The sequence below is a fragment of the Pelmatolapia mariae genome, linkage group LG22 (assembly GCF_036321145.2).
Source record: "Pelmatolapia mariae isolate MD_Pm_ZW linkage group LG22, Pm_UMD_F_2, whole genome shotgun sequence".
NCBI classification, from domain to species: Eukaryota; Metazoa; Chordata; class Actinopteri; order Cichliformes; family Cichlidae; genus Pelmatolapia; species Pelmatolapia mariae.
This window is the reverse complement of record NC_086245.2, coordinates 19442986-19461812: the sequence shown is the minus strand read 5'-3', so window position 1 is coordinate 19461812 and position 18827 is coordinate 19442986. Positions and strand designations below refer to the sequence as shown.

The window sequence follows — 18827 nt, the reverse complement described above, 5'->3', positions numbered from 1 at the left end:
AGAAAGCGAGTCACGGTGACGTTAAAGAAAGCGCAAACAGCAGCTATATATACATTACATTAATATGTTTTAGACTCCAGAAAGATGTCGGGTGTGTGTGTGTGTGTGTGTGTGTGTGTGGGGGGGGGGGGGGGGGGGGGGGGGGGGGGGGGTTGGTAACACATTAGAATAAATGACCAAAAGTGGATGATTAAAGAAAAATAAAGACCCGATGGTTAATGAAACATTCGTTATTAATAACTTTCTAATAACAGCTTATTCAGGGCTCTGTGGTAGATAATGCTTCAAGTAATATGAAGTAAAGTAAAGCATCATACTCAGGTGATGCATAAATGTTAGGCACTGGTAAAGGAATCCCAAAGTAAAGAGTAATTAACTAATTTTGGAGCAATCAGTAATGGATTAGTGTGAAATTAAATTGATTTACTGAAACAAATGAAGAAATTAATAAAGATTTACTGATCATAGTATCTTCCAGATCCACTATACGTTCCTGGATCAAGAGTTATCCATTGAATGACTCATAGCAAGTATCAGGTTTCTTTTTTCATTCCTTCATCACTTTTCTAGAAACTATTCAAACATTTTTGTGTCTCTTGTTTGAAATCGTTAATAATCTTTGGTAAATTCAGGGAAATTGCTGATGAAACAATTACACAGCCGCTGAGGCTGACTGATGGTTGGTATTTTCATTGTCATAGTGATAACATCCACAATGAACACGCTGCAAAAGGCTGCCATGCATTTACTCTACATTCATATTAACCTTGCTCAATAAAATGTGCACATTACAAATATTTTGTTTAATACCCATTAAGTCTATAACTATTTGTTCTAGTCCTGTATTCACATATCAAACAGATCACGTGGATATATTTATTTACACAGTTATGTTTGTGTCTTTCACCTGTGATTGTAGACCTTTACAAAGCAGTTTGTGAAAATAATATAAACTGGTAGGCCCATTTAGTAAAAACAAAATCTCTCGGCGTGTGTTTAAAATCATAATAAAGTGAAAGGAAAATGTCTCAGTGTAGTGTTTGTTTTTAATTTGAATCTAGAAGTTGCCAAATTAATAAAGTTAAATAGTTAAAAGAACTAAATTTGCCTTTCAACTCAATCAGAAGTTTGACAGTAACTCGAAATTTGCTTTTAATTGTGTAATTTTATATAGGCATATAAAAAAGACATAATAGTGTGACAACATGACAGTGTAAGTGTCCAAGCACACACATAATCAGAGACATTTTCGAAAAAAAGATATCTGATCTTTATTACAACGACATGACATCATGAAGCTTACATTCATTTCAGACACCATCCTTCCACAGTCCTCTGATATATTTTTTCCCCTGTTATGGATACCATATTGCCCTGCCCTCCCAAAAGGATGAAAATTGTATACATGTTAACTAGATATAGAAATCTTTGTGATGCACAGATATATCCAAGTTAAATTAAAACAAACAAAAGAGACAATCCATACAAAATTGCCATACAAACTATCAGACAAATAAAGCGCATTCCTGACCATCCCTCAAAGTTTCATAGCACAGTTTTAAAGGTACTTATTTGAAAACAGTCATTTGACCAGTTTAAAGGCACACGTTGGCGATAAGGTGGAAAGCAGGAGACAGGCATGACTCTGATATCAGTTCAGCAGCTCTTTTTATCAGAAAGAGATAAAAACTGATCTCTGTTCAGTTAACACAGAACCTAGTACACAATGTACATAATCTATTCAGTGACCACATAGGGGCACGAGGTTCATTTTCGACTGCTTTTGGAGACTGTTTAAAGCAATGCGTGATAATCACCTGTTGCACCTGCGGTTCTTTCTCTTACAACATATTTATCTCAGGCGAAAAGTAAAATCTAGCTCCTCTCAAAAAGAGAAATCAAAGGACCTGAACGTATATGGCAGCTGAACAGATCATGTATCCACTCGACTCCCCCACCCCCCCAACCCCAACACAGCCATCTACATCTTCTTTCAGTTCCTTGTTGTCATGGTTACACAGTGAAGCAACATTACTGCAAGGCCTGACCAGAAGAGCTCCAACTCTTCAACACGCCTAACTGATCTGTCCTGAACAGACTGCAGTGAACAAAGACAGAAGAGGGGAAACTGTCTTTAAACAGTTACAACAAAGTAATAATAATATGAATCTTTTATATGTGTGTGTGCGTGTGTGTGTCCTGTATGGTACATGCACGTCAAATACCCTGAGAGCATGAGTATGAGTACTACAGCGTGCCCGTCAGTGTATTGCTGTCACGCCTGCCCTACACATGTGCCGGTCACAGGTTTTCTCCGGGCTGGTACTGTGGCTCTGTGGCGGTGAAGTAATCCTCCAGGAAGGACTGGAGGTACTCAAAGGTATGCCTCTCATCAGGCTCCCGCCTCCAGCACTGCAGCATCAGTTCATGGAGCGAGGTGGGGCAGCCCGGGGCACAAGGCATCCGGTAGCCCCGCTCCACCTGCTCCAGCACTTCGCGGTTGTTCATTCCTAAAAAGAGACATAGGCAGAGAGCGGGAATGTTGACATTTGAGAGGAAGACAAAAGTGCCATTTAAAAATGGATTTTGAAGAAAATAAAGATCTGACCACTTTCAGTACTGTAATTTATAAATGGTGCATAAACATCTGGAATTCTTTACATAGTAGATGTGAATGGTCTTAAAGTGAAACAGGTCTGTCCATCGGGGGGGGGTTTCTGTATATTTTGGAAAACTGTATAAACCCCAGTATTTCAGGTCTTTTATAGCCCTCTGAATTTGAACCATGACACGTGCCAAAACAATCTTTGTGGTCCCCCGGCAACTTCAGCTTTTTCATCAACGCAAAATTCAGTTTAAAGGCACACTGATGGGCATCCAGTGAGCATTACGGACCTGTTATTTCAATCAGGAATGGTTTTAAATTTTTACGAGTGGAGTCACAGAACTTTATGATCCCCTCACATTAGTGCTCTTCAATTAGTCTCAAATTATTCTTTTTGACAGCCCTCTATAAGAGGTTTGTAATCACAGCGAGACTGGCAATAATTTTCTGGTTTCTCTCTTTTTTTTCTTTCTTTTTTTTAAAATATAAATGTTTTGTCCGTTTGGTTTTTCCATGTGGTACATACAGTACCAGGGAAGCACATGAGCTGCATGTTAGTTTACACAGGAGGTTAGCAGGTTCTTTAGAGATATTCTCCATTCATCCACTGCGATTAGGTTTCTTTGAGAAATTTTGCAACTGCTTTTCCAGATGGTCGATAGTGTATAAAAAATTTTAAGAATGTAGATGAAAAATAATCCCTGGGAATTTCACTGTGGATAAGGAAAAAACTGTTGCTGCATGTGAATTAAGAAACAGAGCAGTACCTGGATATGGCACACGTCCCTTAGTGATGAGTTCGGTTAGTAGGATGCCAAAGCTCCAGACATCTGACTTGATAGTAAAGCGTCCATATAGCGCAGCTTCTGGAGCCGTCCACTTGATGGGGAACTTCGCCCCTGAAACCATGGCAACACAGTGGAGATGCATAATCATATAATTAGGATAGGTTGTGTATAAAAATATAGACATGGAGGCAGAAGGAAACTGTTAATCACAGCATTGTGCGAGTGTGGCTCTTTTTCTTAGGTGCACACAGTTAATGTGACATTGTGCTACCTTGTCTGGCTGTGTACTCGTTGTCCTCGATGAGTCTAGCCAGGCCGAAGTCGGCGATCTTGCACACCAGGTTGTCTCCAACGAGGATGTTGGCTGCTCGCAGGTCACGATGGATGTAGTTCATCCTTTCGATGTACGCCATTCCAGCTGCAATCTGCACACCCACACAGACGACAGGTGCTCAGACCTGTGGTAGATTATAAGCTGTTTTCTTTCTTTTTTCCAGTGTGCCTGACTTTAACTCACCTGTGCAGCCATGTCGACCAGCTGAGGCAGCTTCAGACTCTGCCCCTCTCCATCTTTCAAGAAGTCCAGCAAACTTCCTAAATTAAAAAAGTTACAGGTGAGGTACAGGTGGGATCACGACAGACTCTTATACCTACTGCGGTCCGCCAGCTATATCTATGTGCATATTTCCTTTGCATAACGTTTTTAATGTCTTTTCAGCTTTTAGTAAATTCTGAAGCAATATTTAACCTGCTACCTCCACAAGAAAGTCTCAGAACACGCCCAGAAAAATAAAGAGAATCTGGTTTTGGTAGGGATTCGGCGTTTTGTTTAGCGGGGAATCAAGGGGGGGGGGGGGCCTTAACTCTGACCTTCCACTTCACACAGTGCCACCTTAAGTCACCATCCCTTCTGCCAATTCATTATTGTGTGGCGTGAAAGCCTTCGCTGGTGACTGCTTAGGTTTTTGTTCTTGGTAGTTTGTTTGATGCCAAGCAAGCAGGATATCTGAAAAATGTCCTTTTGAAAGATGGATGAAAGTTAGAGTGGCAGCCAATTAAAAATAATTATTAGTGCAGGTCTGGAAGTGTGGTCTACTTATTTATTTATTTATTTATTTATTTATTTACTAGAAATATTTCATTACTAGATAGGGAGTTTCTGAGAACCAGCTTTAATTTCCCAAGAACTACTGCACTTAATTAAAGAAATCTACCCATTGTTATTTGTTTATACGTTTATCCTGGTAATATCTGTATATTATTTTGCTCTGTAGGTGTATTATGATGACAAATTCAGAGGTTTGTCACCTCATTTAGGGAAGTAAAAGCCAGTCCAATTTATGGGGCGTTCAAATGTTCATTGAGGCTTCTACCTGCTGTAAGGGCAGCATTTCATATCTACAGTGTGTCAACCTTGTGTGGCGGTTTTACTTTTCCTGATACCTTGGCTCATGAACTCAGTGATAATGTAAATGGGCTCCTCAGACACAACGGCGTAGAGCTGCACCAGCTTGTCATGACGGAGTCTCTTCATGATCTGAGCCTCCTCCAAGAAGGCCTCGGGGGACATGGTTCCTGGCTTCAGAGTCTTCACCGCTACCTTGGTGGTGCCGTTCCACATGCCTGGCATACAGAAAAGCGTGTGTTAGCGCACACCCCAGAACCTGGACGAATGCACCTGTCTTTATGTCAGTGTGACACGGGGATGGGCGCATATACTGTACATCCACTGTACCCAACAAATATGACAACACAAACACCAACACATACAGATGTAGATATCTGCCTGATATAAATATCTGTATGTGTGACAACAGGTACACAACATGCAGGCTATTTTTTTGTTGTTGTTTTATTGCATGCATACGACTGTTATTTCACAGAGCATGCATGATGTGTGAGAGAGATGAAGAGGGAGGGAAGGGGGGTTCTGGTCTTACGTCAAAACCAGCAGCACTTGAGCTACATGGACAGACACAGAGCTCGGCCGGGCCTCAGGGAGAAACTCTGCACGGCTCAGAAAGCCAAAACGCTGGGATTTGACAGAAATTGTCCGTAAGTGTAAATGCAAAAACATCTTTTTGGCAATGCCAGGTAATTCAACTGGAATACACATACTATCTCACATACACTGACATAAATGGCCATCAACAGGGCAGACAATGAGTGCTACCAACAATGTTTGCCACAGGACAGCAGCAGACACTACAAAGGACAATGACAGACAGCTTTCCCTCTGTGCCTCTAGAGGGTGTCAGAGGTTGGCGGCGTCGGTCTCACCCATCCACACGTCCCCAAAGCAGCCCTGCCCCAGCTTCCGTTGCAGGGCCAGCGTGTCCCTCGGTACCTCCCAGGCGTCCCGCCCGAGACCCATGGTGAGCGGGGTGGAGTTGGGACAGGCCTTTGTCAGGTAATAACACAGCCCGTCATTAGAGCCTAAGTAAGGAAGGAAGAGGAGGAGGAGGAGGTAGGTGGCAAGAGGGTGGAGATGGGGGGGTGGGGTTAAGAATGGATGAAGAAAAAGGAGGTGAAGTGGTGGGTGGAAAGATGGAAGGAAGAAGGGTGAGGGTGGGGGAGGTGACAAAGAGGTGAAGTGAGATGATGAAACATGCACATGCAGTCACAGGGGACGAGGGGAACAACTTTACACACCTGGATGTAAAACACACTTTTTGAAAATTTTTATTAAGTATTTGCCTCAGAAAATGTAAAAACAGGTGCAGACTACATCTGACAATGATGTGTGCGTTCCTACGTCTGTGTGGTCTGATCCTCAGGTGTATTTGTTGAAGATACAGGAAGAGAGCAAGAAACACAGATCACAGGGCTTTACCGTGTTTGTTCCTCACACCAGAAATGTTTACTGATGTTCTTCGAACTCAACAAACGCTTACGTGTTATATGTGACTGCTGCAGTTTTAATGTGTTTTCATTCTGGTGTGCGTCTGTTGTTATCTCGCCTCCTCTCCCCCACACGCATCCCCTCCCCTTTGGCCCTACCCATCCAGACTTCTCCGAACTGGCCGTTGCCCAGTTTCTTAATCAGCTGGAGAGATTCGCGGGGAATCTCCCACATATCCTTGGTCTTCACTGATAAGTCGGCCAGCTTAGGCATGCCCCGCTTACAGCTGCCAATCAAACGGCAGCACAGTCCCGCTGCTCTCTCTGAGAGCGAGAGGGAGAGACAAACAGGCAGGCAAAAAAAAAAAAAAGGAAACAGGAGGAAAAGAAAACAGCAGGTGCAGAGATAAAGGAAGAACAAGACAGGTTGCTTATGCGCTTATGCAATTGACAAGTTAACCGAAAACTAAAGGCGCAAGGAGAAATTCAGCACAACAGACATAAACAGACACTCTGAACAGCAGCAGCATGTGTAGATACAAAAAGGCAAAACAGGGACACTTGAGTTATGCTGATAAAACTGTCAGGTGGCTTCTGATTATCACAAACTGCAAAAAAAAAATTTCAGTAGCAGCCACTAGGGGGCAGATTTATACTGACAGAGGAAGTACAGGGTGTGAGCCCTTCTTGTTACACAAACTCTAAATAAAGCTTAAAAAGTCTCCAGTGATCAGTGGTTAAAGCACTCAGATACCTTTAACAAAGTAAATATGATTAACCATGTCTCACAAACACATCATTACAAGTTCCCTAACTGTGAGGCATATCAAAATGTATTTTAAACAGTACGTCATTTTTATGGAACACCAAAGTGTAATCTCCATTTTAATGTTGCGGCTGTTGAGGTTTACCTCAGTTTGATAACTTGATAAGGTAGTTGGTAAAACAATCATATTAAAAGCTTATTATGCATCATAAATTTTTATTCAAAACACGAATCTGCAAAGTACAGCAACATAAGATGACACTTAAACACAGCGTGGGAGTATAAAGCCGCAAAAAAATGGAGGCACCACAGTGCTGCACGTGTGCAGTACTTTGGTTACTGCACCTACTTTCTACGCCACTCAAATACTCTAATTATGAGCAACGCGAACAGAATGAGATCGTAAATGTTGCTGATGCAGGTTTAAAGCCGAAGAGGCAGAAGCAAAAGAATGCTTTCACACTCCGAAGGAAAGGCAGAAAGGAGTGCACATTTCTTGCATTTCTGTTACCTTGGTAGTGCACGACCAACTGCTGCACGGTATCAAACTGTGATCTGGTGGTGATGTAGTAGCCGCCATTGTCTAGCTTACGAATCTTGTAATGCTTCACGTGGTCTCCCTTGTTGTCGTCCCAGTCACGGATGGAAAGAGAGTAAGCACCTGCAGAGAGGCGGGAGAAGGGAGAGGATTCAGATCTCTGTGTGTGTGTGTGTGTGTGTGTGTGTGTGTGTGTGTGTGTGTGTGTGTGTGTGTGTGGCCATCTCACCCTTGGTGGTCTCGCTCTCTCGTATGAGGAAAGTTCCCCTTGGGTTGCCGTGGCCCAGCAGCTGTCTCTCTGCATCCTTCCTTCCCATCTTCCCAAAATACCACCTGTCACCATGACAACATCACACAGGTCATCCACAGAAAATGGCAAACCCTCGCTTGACCTCTGCCTTCAGACTACATGTCAATCACACAGCACAATCGCTCGCTTCAAACAGGGCATGTGCTACTACTTGTGAACTCACTCCTCGGCTTGTATGGAGTCCACTGGAGCTACGTAGTTGGAGGGGATGTAACCCGAGTTGCCGGTGTCCAGAGAGCGAGCTTCCCACCAGTCGCCCTCTCTACAAAAGACACACACGCACATGTAAAATTCATTGTTTGCAAAACACCAGTGCTCAAACGTTTTCAGTTACTGAGCAATGTTACTGTTTTTGAAAGAAAGATCTGTAGCTTTTATGCAAAATAACATGAAAATAAACAGAAATAAATGGCAGTTAATAAGAAAGCCACTACAGAAACCTTCATTCTAATTATGTTGTGCTGGTGAAAGAACCTATATAACCTCGGTAGCTAAGTGTCTAAAACAGCAACCTTTGTGGGTTCAATTCAGTTGCCATTTGTATATATAACCCTTAAAAAAAACCTCTCTCAGAGCGCAATGCTGAGAAACAAAGGTGATTCCAAGCAGGAAACGCCAAAAATTCTAGTTTTTTATACCCCAGTGTGTATGACTGCCTCTACAGAACACCACAATATGGCTCTTACAGGTACTGTGTAATAATATTGCCAGCCAAGATCATACAAGGCATCGTTTTCGTAAACTAGAGACCCTGACGCACTTTACTTCTTGTTCAGTTATGTGCTGCAGTCTCACATTTCTTTCATTTGTTAACACTCTGGTCAAAGGTAGTTTGCCCTGTTCTTTGAAGGAAGCAGTGTGTCACACATCATTGAATTTTTTTTTCTCTTAGATCACCAATACAGAAATGTGTCAGAATGAAACTTCCCTTTGTGATAGTAATCAAAAACATGACCGCTGAAGCGGATTAGCATTTCTAGTTATTTTGGGCTGTGCTAAAAGTACCGAAACAGGCTTTTTAACACAAGCACAAACACTTGAACACAGAAGTGGTGGCAAAGTAGGTTCAAAAACAGATATTAATTTATGAATAGTGACTCTATTAATCATTTATTGTCATTTAAAACATTTTTCATCAATGTTACTTTTGAAAAAAATGTACGATTCTAAATTACCCCAAACTTTTGAGTTGTAGTGAATGCCTGCTGGGAGCAGCTGTGGTTATGTTTGATGAAGTGAAAAATGCAAATAGCCTCTTGAGGGAAGATAAATTAGCCTTTTTTAGCAAACCAAATGATCTTCATGTAACTAAAAGCAAAACTAAAAGCATAGATCGGAAAGAAGATTAGCAGCTTAGGTGTGAACTTAGGTAAAAGAAACCCCAAAAACCTCCCGTCTCAATGTAAATCATCATATAAATGGGATTCGGGATTTCTGAGGAGGGCAAAGTGTTTTGTTTTTTTTCAAGAACAAAAGCTTGTCAACATTGCCAGCAGCAGCTGAGACCTCTGGCAGTTCACGGTGTTAATGGGTGGCATTTAATTGCAGCCTGTGGTATTTAATGTATGCAAACAAAATTAATTACCTCTCAGAAGTCCTTAGTGATTTAATTTAACGCCTTTAACACAGATCACATTAACATTGTTTCATGAGCTCCTGACACAGATTGTCGTGTTTCCTAATGATGGAGATACATTTATGTGGGGTTTTTTCCTCTTTGTTTTTCATTAACGCAATGTGTAAAAAAAAAAAAAGTATACTCACGTGTTGTTAATAATTTGGAATTTTTCTCCTTTTTGGAAAGTGAGGTCGTCTTCAGTGCGGGCGTCATAGTCGTACAGCGCTATAAAGAGAGTTACTCCACCACCTGCACATGTGTTCAAGCAAGAAAGAGAATGATTGGCCGGTATCGCCAAGGTCTTTTGAATATGTCAGTGCAGACATGGACTGAAAAACAGCAGGAGGGCTAATATGATGCTAATTGTTTAGAGGGACTGTAAATTCATCTTTCTCACAAACAAACACACACAGGCTCAGCTCTACCTGTTATGGCTCCTGACCGCGGGTTGATTTTGGTGTTGGGGAATGCGCTGTTGGACAAGAAGCCCTTGTTGAAGTCCGGGATGGTCTGAGTCGGGTCGGGACAGTATCGGCCCTGATTCAAGGCCATGGAGCTCCCACCTGCGTTGCTAGGAGACAGATCTGCTATGTCTGCTGCTTCTTTGGCAGACTTCTTCTGCTTGCAACAGGCACACCCCATGATAACCAGCACGGAGACGGCGTCTGTGAAAGCAACGCAGCAAAGCAGCATTACAGTAACAAGACACAACTTTTTTTCCCCTTTTTTTGAATGCGAGAAGTCAAAATCTTCTTTTTTCTTTTCATTATTTTTCATTTCTTTTTAAAAAATGTTGAGGGCAGATGTCCTGGGAAGTGGGCATTGCAGACTCTCGCTGCCTTTAGGAGGACTGGGACCTTAACTGTGGTTTTCATGGCCAAAGTGTTTGATCCCCTCAGAATATTCAACATTTTGCTTTTTTATTGGTTGTTGGTAAAGTTTGCTAAAGCTTGGCTGTTAAAGGATACTGATTTTTATGGAATAAAAAAAAATTCAGATACAGCAGATTATAAAGTCACCTGAATGAGTGCCGAAACATTTTTATCCCACTGAAAATGCTACATCTAGATGAACAGAATCAACTTTCTTGGATTTGCTTTACATAGATGACTGGGCATGCATCGAGACAGGTTACACAGTTTAAGCAAGCACATCCAAGAGGTGCCCGATTTAAAATGTGGCTCATCTCCCCTTCAGAATCGTCTACTCATGCACCTCTACATGCTCTTACACTCAAAATGCTTGTCCTGACCTCGTTACGATGACGCTATATTAAAAAGGGGAAAACCTGGCGTTATATTTACTATATATACTGCCTTTGCACTACTTAACACTTTACACTGTTTGACTTCATAGCACCATCGCTGGTGCATGCACTGCAGGCAGCGCTAATAACGATGATAACGTTGAAGCTAGCACCGCCATATTGATATATGACGTGTACCACAAGCATCTACTTTCTTGTTGCATTACACGACTGTCAGTGCATGTCGGGTAGATACGCACGTCTGTGACGAATTTGCACACAAAACCTGTTTAAACTTTCACCAATCTCTAATACCAGCGATACGCTAAAAAGCCTTCAAAGAGACAGACCACATTTAAGTCCGCCTACATAATTTCCACAATCTTTCTATACAAGCTAAGACTTCAAACACAAATCAGTAGAAAGTGAAACCAACACAAATCAGCATACAGGGGGTTAAAAAAAATATGGAGAACTGTAAAGAGAGAAGTAAAAACTTTAAATATAAAACTTAACTTCCCTGAACAAGGGAGAGGAGGAAGAAAGCGAAAAAGGGGTGGAGGTAGGGCGGGAAGGAGAAGTTAACTTATTCTCACCTGATGTCTTCCTCTGTCAGATCATCTGTCAATCACCATCGCCGCTGGAAAAAAAAGAGGGAAAAGGTGAGTGACAAGGGCTGGAATGAGAGAGCGGGGCAAAGGGAGGATGAGTGGCAGAGAAGCGGAAAGGGAAAAGGTGGTGGAGAATGTGAGAGAAAGGCTCGAGAGCGGTAAAGCATGAATAAAGAGATGTGTGAAGGCAGAAGTGAGGAGGCAGAGAGGTTAGAGAAAGAAGAGTCAGAGACAGCTCGAGATAAGGATAGACAGAGAGAGATGTGAGGTTAGCCACTTCCCTTTTTGCTTGTTTCAAGAGAGGGTATTCAGCCATTCTCTCTGGTCAACAGCTGTGAGTGTGAGTGTATGCATGCGCATTAACACGCTTGCTTTCTCTGTTCGAGCATGTGATGAAATAAGCCTATAAATGTCAGGATTACAGCAGAGCAACTGACACAAAGTGACCGTCTGTAACAGTGCGAAATGCCTTTGTGTTGATTAGCACGAATGTACGCAACCTTGACTTCCAGTTTCCAGCTAACTGTCAGGCGTTGCCAAAGCAAAAACCATCATAGAAAGGAATGTAAACGTGAAAAATTAGGTTGTTTCCAACATCATTTCTTCAGGAAAACCTAAATGCACCACTCAACAGTTTATTAGTTTTGCTTAGCTTGGTTCAAAAGTGCTTATTCCCTTTTCAGATAGTAAGCAGAGATTATCGAGAGGTCATCATTTTTACATAATATGAAACCTCTGCCGAATTGAAGAGGTAGTGGAGGTCAATGAACAAAGAACACATTAAATTGCCACAAAATAACTAAAAGAAGAAAAGAAAAAAAACTGTCCCAGATTCAGTTTCCTTTTGGGGTGGCGGCTCAGGACGTAGGACAAGTCACCTCCTAATCAGAGAGGGTTGGTGGTTCCATCCCTGGCTGTTCTAGTCTGCTGGTACTCAACTTTGAGTTTCTCCCGATGTGAATATTAGATAGAAAGCGCGCAGGAAAATGTGCTTGTAAGACTGTGTGTGAGTGAGACGTGTTGTGTGGAGCAGAAAAGTGTTTTGTAGGAACCATTTCATTTACACTGAGCTGGACAGTTTTAGCTTTTGGACTGTATGTCATAAAGCAAACAGTCTGGCTTTTCATGTTCTTGTTTTCTCTTTACAAGTCAACGGGAATAAAATGGCCACCATCACACATCCTGGTCATAGTTTTTTCTCCCTGTTCTCAATAAAAGCGCACTAATAAGAGAGTTTTATCTTTGTAATGTCATATAATGCAAAGTCCCTTCAGATGGCAATTTTTTGTTTTATTTTACCCTTCTTGGTTATTATGCAGTGGTCAAAAGATTAAACAGTGGTGCCCAAAGTTGCCTTCAAAAGACTATGAAATAATTCATATCAACTAGCTTTCTCTGAGAGCGGTTGTAGACCTCTCTTAGTTTCAGCTAGGTGTAGCTATCAGACTGATAACTGCGTACACAATGGCCACGGGATCCAAACTGGCAACCTTTGAAGAAAAAAGCTCCAGGCTCCAGCCACCCCACCTACTGAGGAATGTGGGGGAAGTCACACAAAGGAAGAACAATACAAGTTATAGCAGCAGCAGCAGCAAAAAAAAAGGTAATTTACTTTCATTATAGAAAACACACCAGAGGTCCAAGTGAGCAGCGTCAAGTTTGTCCCAGCAAACGTCTCGATCTTTAAAGCAGCAAAAGCTGTTCTAACCTACATCGAGACGACCGCGCAGAAAGCGAAAACGCGCAAAGCCTCTATGTGTGCACAATCCTGCACGCACACACAAACACTTATTCGCTATCAGGCTGGCCATCATGAGAGCTGCAGGAAGTTAGCCCTGTTTGAGTTTCCTGTCCACCGCTGTGATCGCTCCCCCCTTTTCCTGGAAACTGAGGACAGAGTCCACACACACACACACACACACAAACACCCACCCACCCCCAGTGCACACACCCACACTTTCCTCTGTGTTGCTGCTGTTGTCTACTCCATGCCCACACCCCTCCGACAGCAGTCGTTCATTCTTATTCCCTTCATCCTCCCTTCAGCTTCTCCGTTCTCTGTGACAGTCCACAGAAAGTAGAAGTGGCAGAGGATGCAAAAGGAGCCTTCTCCCTTTCATCTTTATCTCCATTTCGCCCTCTCCCTCACCTCATCTTCTTCTCCATGTCTAAGACTGACAGATGACCACAGGCTGAACTGATACAATAACAGATAGGTTTTCACATACTGGAAGTGTTTGCAGGGCGGCTGCAAAACCCATTGTTCTCAACTAGATAATCACTCTCTCATCCGCCATCTTCTCTGCACATAGAATAACATCTGATTATTAACAGGACTGTACATCTTTAGACCTTAATTTAAAAAACAAAAACAAAAAAAGAACACATGCACACACTTGTGGAGGTCACACAGCACAAAGCACAGCCTAGAGTGAGGTGCATCCTACATACCAGTAAGTGACACAGTCAAGATACAGATTTAAACGCAAACCCATATGCGAGTGTATTTCCTCCTCGTTGTTGTTTTTTTTGTTTTTGCCTTGTGATAACATTCAGGGTTTTGGTTTCAGTCTACCATTAGGTAGATGAAGGTACTAGAGCAGACTATGAGTGTGGGTGTTTGGTGGTATTGGCAATGAGTGGTGAGGTGGGGGTTGCACAGTCAAACTGATACCCTGCATATATGTTGTGACTTGTGTAAAAAGAAGCAGAAAGTGCGCTAAACACCAGCATGCGTAACGATCCAGCAAACAATCCAGTTCCTCTTTGACACCATAGAGAAAATGAGACGTCGGACGCAAGAAACAGCTGTAAAATGAACGGCTTTCAGTTTTTAACAGATGTGTGTAAAGATTATTATCAGTAGGTCAGTCATATGTGCGCACGCAAAACCTTTCAACTTATGCTTAACAAAATGCCAGACTCTGATATCACATAACACATCACATTTGACCATCCTGTAAGCGCACTTACTCTTTGCATCTTCTTTTTAAAAAACGCAGGTGTCAAAACTAAACATCTGACTGGGTGCTGCATGTCAAAGCGGATTTTTTTAATAGCAGCTGACAAACATACAGAAGACACTATAATAAAACTATGTGAAAGAGAAGCTGCTTCCTCTGGTGGGGAGAAGTGCGGTAATGGTTTGTGATACGTTTGTCTACATGGTGGCCTTTTACACCATGCGCTAATCGCTGATATTTGTTTCAGATATTAAAATCCTCTAGTTCTTTTCACTCACTTCATGTGCTACTTCGCCCAAACACCCGCACTTCCCCCCTCGATCGTTGGAACGGTACAGTTTCGTTACACACGGTTTTCACTTGATGTCATTGCCGGACACACTTTCATTAAAAAAAAAAGGTCCACAATAAAAAAGTTTTTTTAAAACAACAAGAAGAGGAATCCCTGATGACTTTTTAATGCCAGCTCTAACTGCAGTGAGCACTGCTGATTAAATTTCATTCATCTCCATTGTCTCAGACAGGAGACATAAATCTTGGAAATAGGACTTCAAAACCTGCGTACCTGCATTTCTGGGTTTTACTTTTGTTGTCTTAGCTTAAACTAACCTTCAGGTAAACAGAATGGGAGAAACCAGACTGTAAAAATACTCCTGCATTCGACATTTTACGATGTAAAAGACGTCAATGGCATCTTTTTAGAAATTCTTGCAAATGTATTCAAATTACAGCTTTCAGTCCTCAGGGTAAGTCTCTCCAGGCTCTTCCTGGGAGACCTCTGCAAGCAGAGTGAGCTGCATCCACAAACCGGCATCTTCACCTTTCTCTGCAGCTGTTCAGCGGGTTTAGGTCTGAGCTTAGCTCAACCAACCAAGGACAGAGACAGATGCCTGTATTAGCATTCTTTATTGCCACTACTGAGCAGGTATACTCAGCTCTCAGCATAATGTGGTGTAATAAATCTTCTGAGTTTCTTATTTTATATTAAGAGGCCTTGCTTAAATCAAATAAAATGCTCTTACTTGTCCATTATATTCCATTCAGCTTCGTGCTAGTCAAAATCTGTGTGGCTCCACGGACCTACATGCTACACAAACATAATTCATGATACCACAAACTAAAGAAAAATCGGTATTTCCACTATTTTGTGAGACATACAGGAGTGTTACATAAAACTTATTTAACATTACCAGCACTTACTTGATAATGCCATGTCTAAGTGCCTCTTATAGTGCCACTCCAGCACTTGCCTCAACTGTGTGCTTCAGATCGTCGCCTTGCTGAAAGGTGTGGCCCAGTCTCATGGTGTTTCTCCACTGACCTCTATGCATTTGGCTACGTTCACTCTTCCCTCAATTCTGTTTCCCTGTTCCTGCCTCTGAAAATAAACCACCGCGCTTCACCGATGGGATGAGATTAGCCACGCTATGAGCAATGCATGGTATTTGCCAGATATGGTGGTTGGAGTTCTTTCCCAAAAGTTACTTTTTCTTTTTTTTTCTCTCTGTCTTTTTTTTCTCACACTAGTGAATTTTCTTTGTCTACGTGACAGGCGAGTAAAAGCAAAGATGCGTAGGCATCTAAAAATACATGCAGCAAAATAAATACCAAAGGTGACAGACTGAGCACTCTGTACACTTTATGTGCAAAATGCCTCTTCTTCGAGATCAAGTTACGAATGTTAATCTGAGAATCAATGGATATAATATAGTCGAAGCGCAAGCACCTGAAAAAACTAAGTCACACTTCATTGAGTACGGTCACCTTTACTTTTGATAAATGGAGATCTGGTGTGTGTTCACTCGGAACAATTAAAGGAAGCAAATAAAACCACATTCATTGCATTCTTACAGAATCACAATAACATCACCCTCCACCACCATCGTCACTCTCACAAACATCTAAAATCTGGAGGACACACCCTTTCCTGAACAGTGGATTGTAGATAAGCTGCTCCCAGCGGGAAAACTCACTGCAGCAACACACACACACACACACACACAGTGTTTCGTATTCTTACACCAATTGTGCACCAATCTTAGACTGCCTCCACCCTTCTTCTCCCTCATCTCTCTTTCTTTACCTTCCTTGCACTTCACCTTTCTCTTCCCCCCCCCCCCGACTCTCTCACCCATGGGCAGGAAACTCCACAGGATGCAGAGTGTGAGTGGGGCAGGAATGATAGGACAATGGGAAACAAGCTGTCACTGAACCCTCACACATAGACACACAATAGCACACACACACTCTTAAACACAGGGAGACAGAGCTGGAAGGCAGCAGTGGAAAAGTAAGGTGCCTCGGTTATCGGGATGTCCTGTTTCCACATGATGTCATCATATCCTCCAGATACAGAGGCCCCGAGCTGGCTCGGCTGGAGGCATATATGAGCGTTTGAGTGTACTGAGGCTGAACACTTTCAGCCTGCTTCTTAAGAAATAGAGCATCACTGTCTGGTCCTTTGGGTTCATCATGAAGACTCTCCCTCGGATGACGGCATGGCTGAAAACGTACAGAAACTTGTCAACTCGACCACACCGCCACAGGGGTGCAGGGGTGCGTGACTATCAGGCTGCAGGCCTCATCTTGTATGAGTATTCACCTGTCACGGCCCTTCTCCGGTCCTTAAGAAAGCTGTGCGATGTGACTGTCTTTTTCTAACCTTCTCACTAAAAACCGTATCCACGCCCCTTTCCTTCCTGCCTTGCTCCAAGGCTAAAGACAGGAACTGACCTGGTAAAGAAACAGGAAGTGATGAAGTCCAGCCTTGGACAGCCTAATCCTGTTTCTCCCTGTCCAGCCCCTAAAAAATTTCTGGCCAACTCCCTTGCGGATATTTCAGCATTTTAATTTGAAATCTGTTACCTATCTGTAGCTTATATCAGTGATCGGGTGTGAAAAAAAGACATACCTTCAACAATGAGGCTATGATAAAGCCACAGAAACCTCTTATACCTTTTCCTCAAGATGGTTTCCTGTAGGCATGTGGCCAATTAATCACATTTAGTGAAGGAATGTTTAACACAGTCTCTTCAGGGTTTAGGCCTAAATGATGAACCCTATCCAGGCACGTTTTACCATAAATACAGAGCCTGTATGATTTATTAAGTCGTTATTAAAGAAAAAGACGAAGCTAAAAGGGCAATAACTAAGGTCTTATACTGGAAATGATCCCATTTGAGAGGACCAACTTCTCTGGTAAATTCCGCTGTTGCAAAAAAAAAAAAAAAAAAAAAAAAAATTGCACTATTAGCAAGTCTGATTTCTAAATATCACCCTCTGTGACATCTGGCTATCATGAAGAGTGGAAGTAGGCTACTGGTAAACCCACACTTGATTAACTTCTCATAGCAAGCAGACAAACTTCCTTTTATTTCAAACAGACACCGACATTTCTCAATTTTCACCAAAAGCTCAAAAATCAACGACAGCGCCCTGTGGCATTAGAAAAGTGGAAAATATTCTACTTATTTAGGCTTGCCGCATTCAGCTCGCATCCTTTTAAGTCGTTACAGCTGAACTTTGTCTCGAGTCAAGCGAATTTACTCACAAATAGGGCTGAAGTTTAAAGAGGACGCACAGCCCACCTGTTGAATGACCCCACAGTTTGGTGGTAAAGCACCTGTTTGATTTATTTATTTTCATTTTTTTTTTGTTCACTTTTTGTTTTTTTTAGGCTCAAACACCGTGAGCCAGATGTGTTACACCGCTCTGATATTTACTTTGAAACAGAGAGCAGAAACTTACCTGACAAAAAGAAATCACTCCGGACAATCCTCGAGTCGGGACGCTCGGGGACGGAGGTGGGTGAAGCGAGAACGCTGTCCGTGGGAGACTCGCAGGGGACGCACAGGAGTGAAAGAGCCGCGCGCTGCTGCTGCTGCTGCTGCTGCCTGAGAGCGAGAGGAAAAGGCAAGCGCGCGCCTTGGCCGGAAGGCTCGGGGAATGAACTTCACGCGCACAGCGAGGTCCACCCCACATAGGAAGAGAGCGCGTGCAGCGGACAGTTCAACAGTGTCGCTACGCTTAACAGAAACGCCACATAGGAGCGTGTTCTCGGTTACTATGGCGTCAGACTGAGCTTACGGTCACGAGCTCAGCTTGGTTAAAACGTTAAAGGAATGCGCGCGCAATTGAGCTCACGGTAAAGCAAACCGATAAGAAAGTTTTTTGTTTTTGTAATCTCGAAAGAATGCGATTAAAAAAGCGATTATAAAACGCTCCGGTTCTTCAACAGTGTATCCTACACACAGCTGGGGGAGTGTTTGCAGTCTCTTCGTGCGGACGACGCGCAGATGCGGTGGTGAGCTACACGTTTAGCAAACTCGTGTGAACGACAGGAAGACTGAATAAGATGTGTGACATCCGCGTGCAAGAACGCAGAAGTGCAGCAGATGCTTTCGGGAGTGCGGCGGCTCACTGTGCCGGCACCTTTCTGTCTGTGATCTGCATATTTCAACAGAAATCGGACAGATGTTATTGGCACATCGTTATAATTAGAGTTGCACAAGAATAACTTGCCTTCAAAAAGTTTTTTTTTA

General features: G+C 42.6%; 1 protein-coding gene across 4 annotated transcripts; it reads right to left on the bottom strand.

The window, feature by feature from the left end:
* Positions 1–1252: 1252 nt before the first annotated feature.
* On the bottom strand, positions 1253–18341 carry yrk (Yes-related kinase). Of its 4 annotated transcripts, none has more exons than XM_065470968.1 (13): positions 18034–18341; positions 11309–11352; positions 9892–10131; positions 9613–9715; positions 8012–8110; positions 7768–7871; positions 7512–7661; positions 5674–5829; positions 4837–5016; positions 3911–3987; positions 3665–3818; positions 3373–3504; positions 1253–2510 (listed from the first exon to the last, which is right to left on the bottom strand). In XM_065470968.1, the coding sequence occupies exons 3-13, from the start codon at positions 10106–10108 to the stop codon at positions 2302–2304; spliced, it is 1581 nt and encodes a 526-aa protein (XP_065327040.1). In that variant the 5' UTR covers positions 10109–10131; positions 11309–11352; positions 18034–18341; the 3' UTR covers positions 1253–2301. The 4 variants fall into 4 exon arrangements, with proteins under 4 accessions (XP_065327040.1, XP_065327036.1, XP_065327037.1 ...); XM_065470964.1 differs by lacking the exon at positions 5674–5829 and adding an exon at positions 6394–6558 and having other exon boundaries at positions 18034–18312; XM_065470965.1 differs by lacking the exons at positions 5674–5829; positions 18034–18341 and adding exons at positions 6394–6558; positions 15487–15570.
* Positions 18342–18827: the final 486 nt, after the last annotated feature.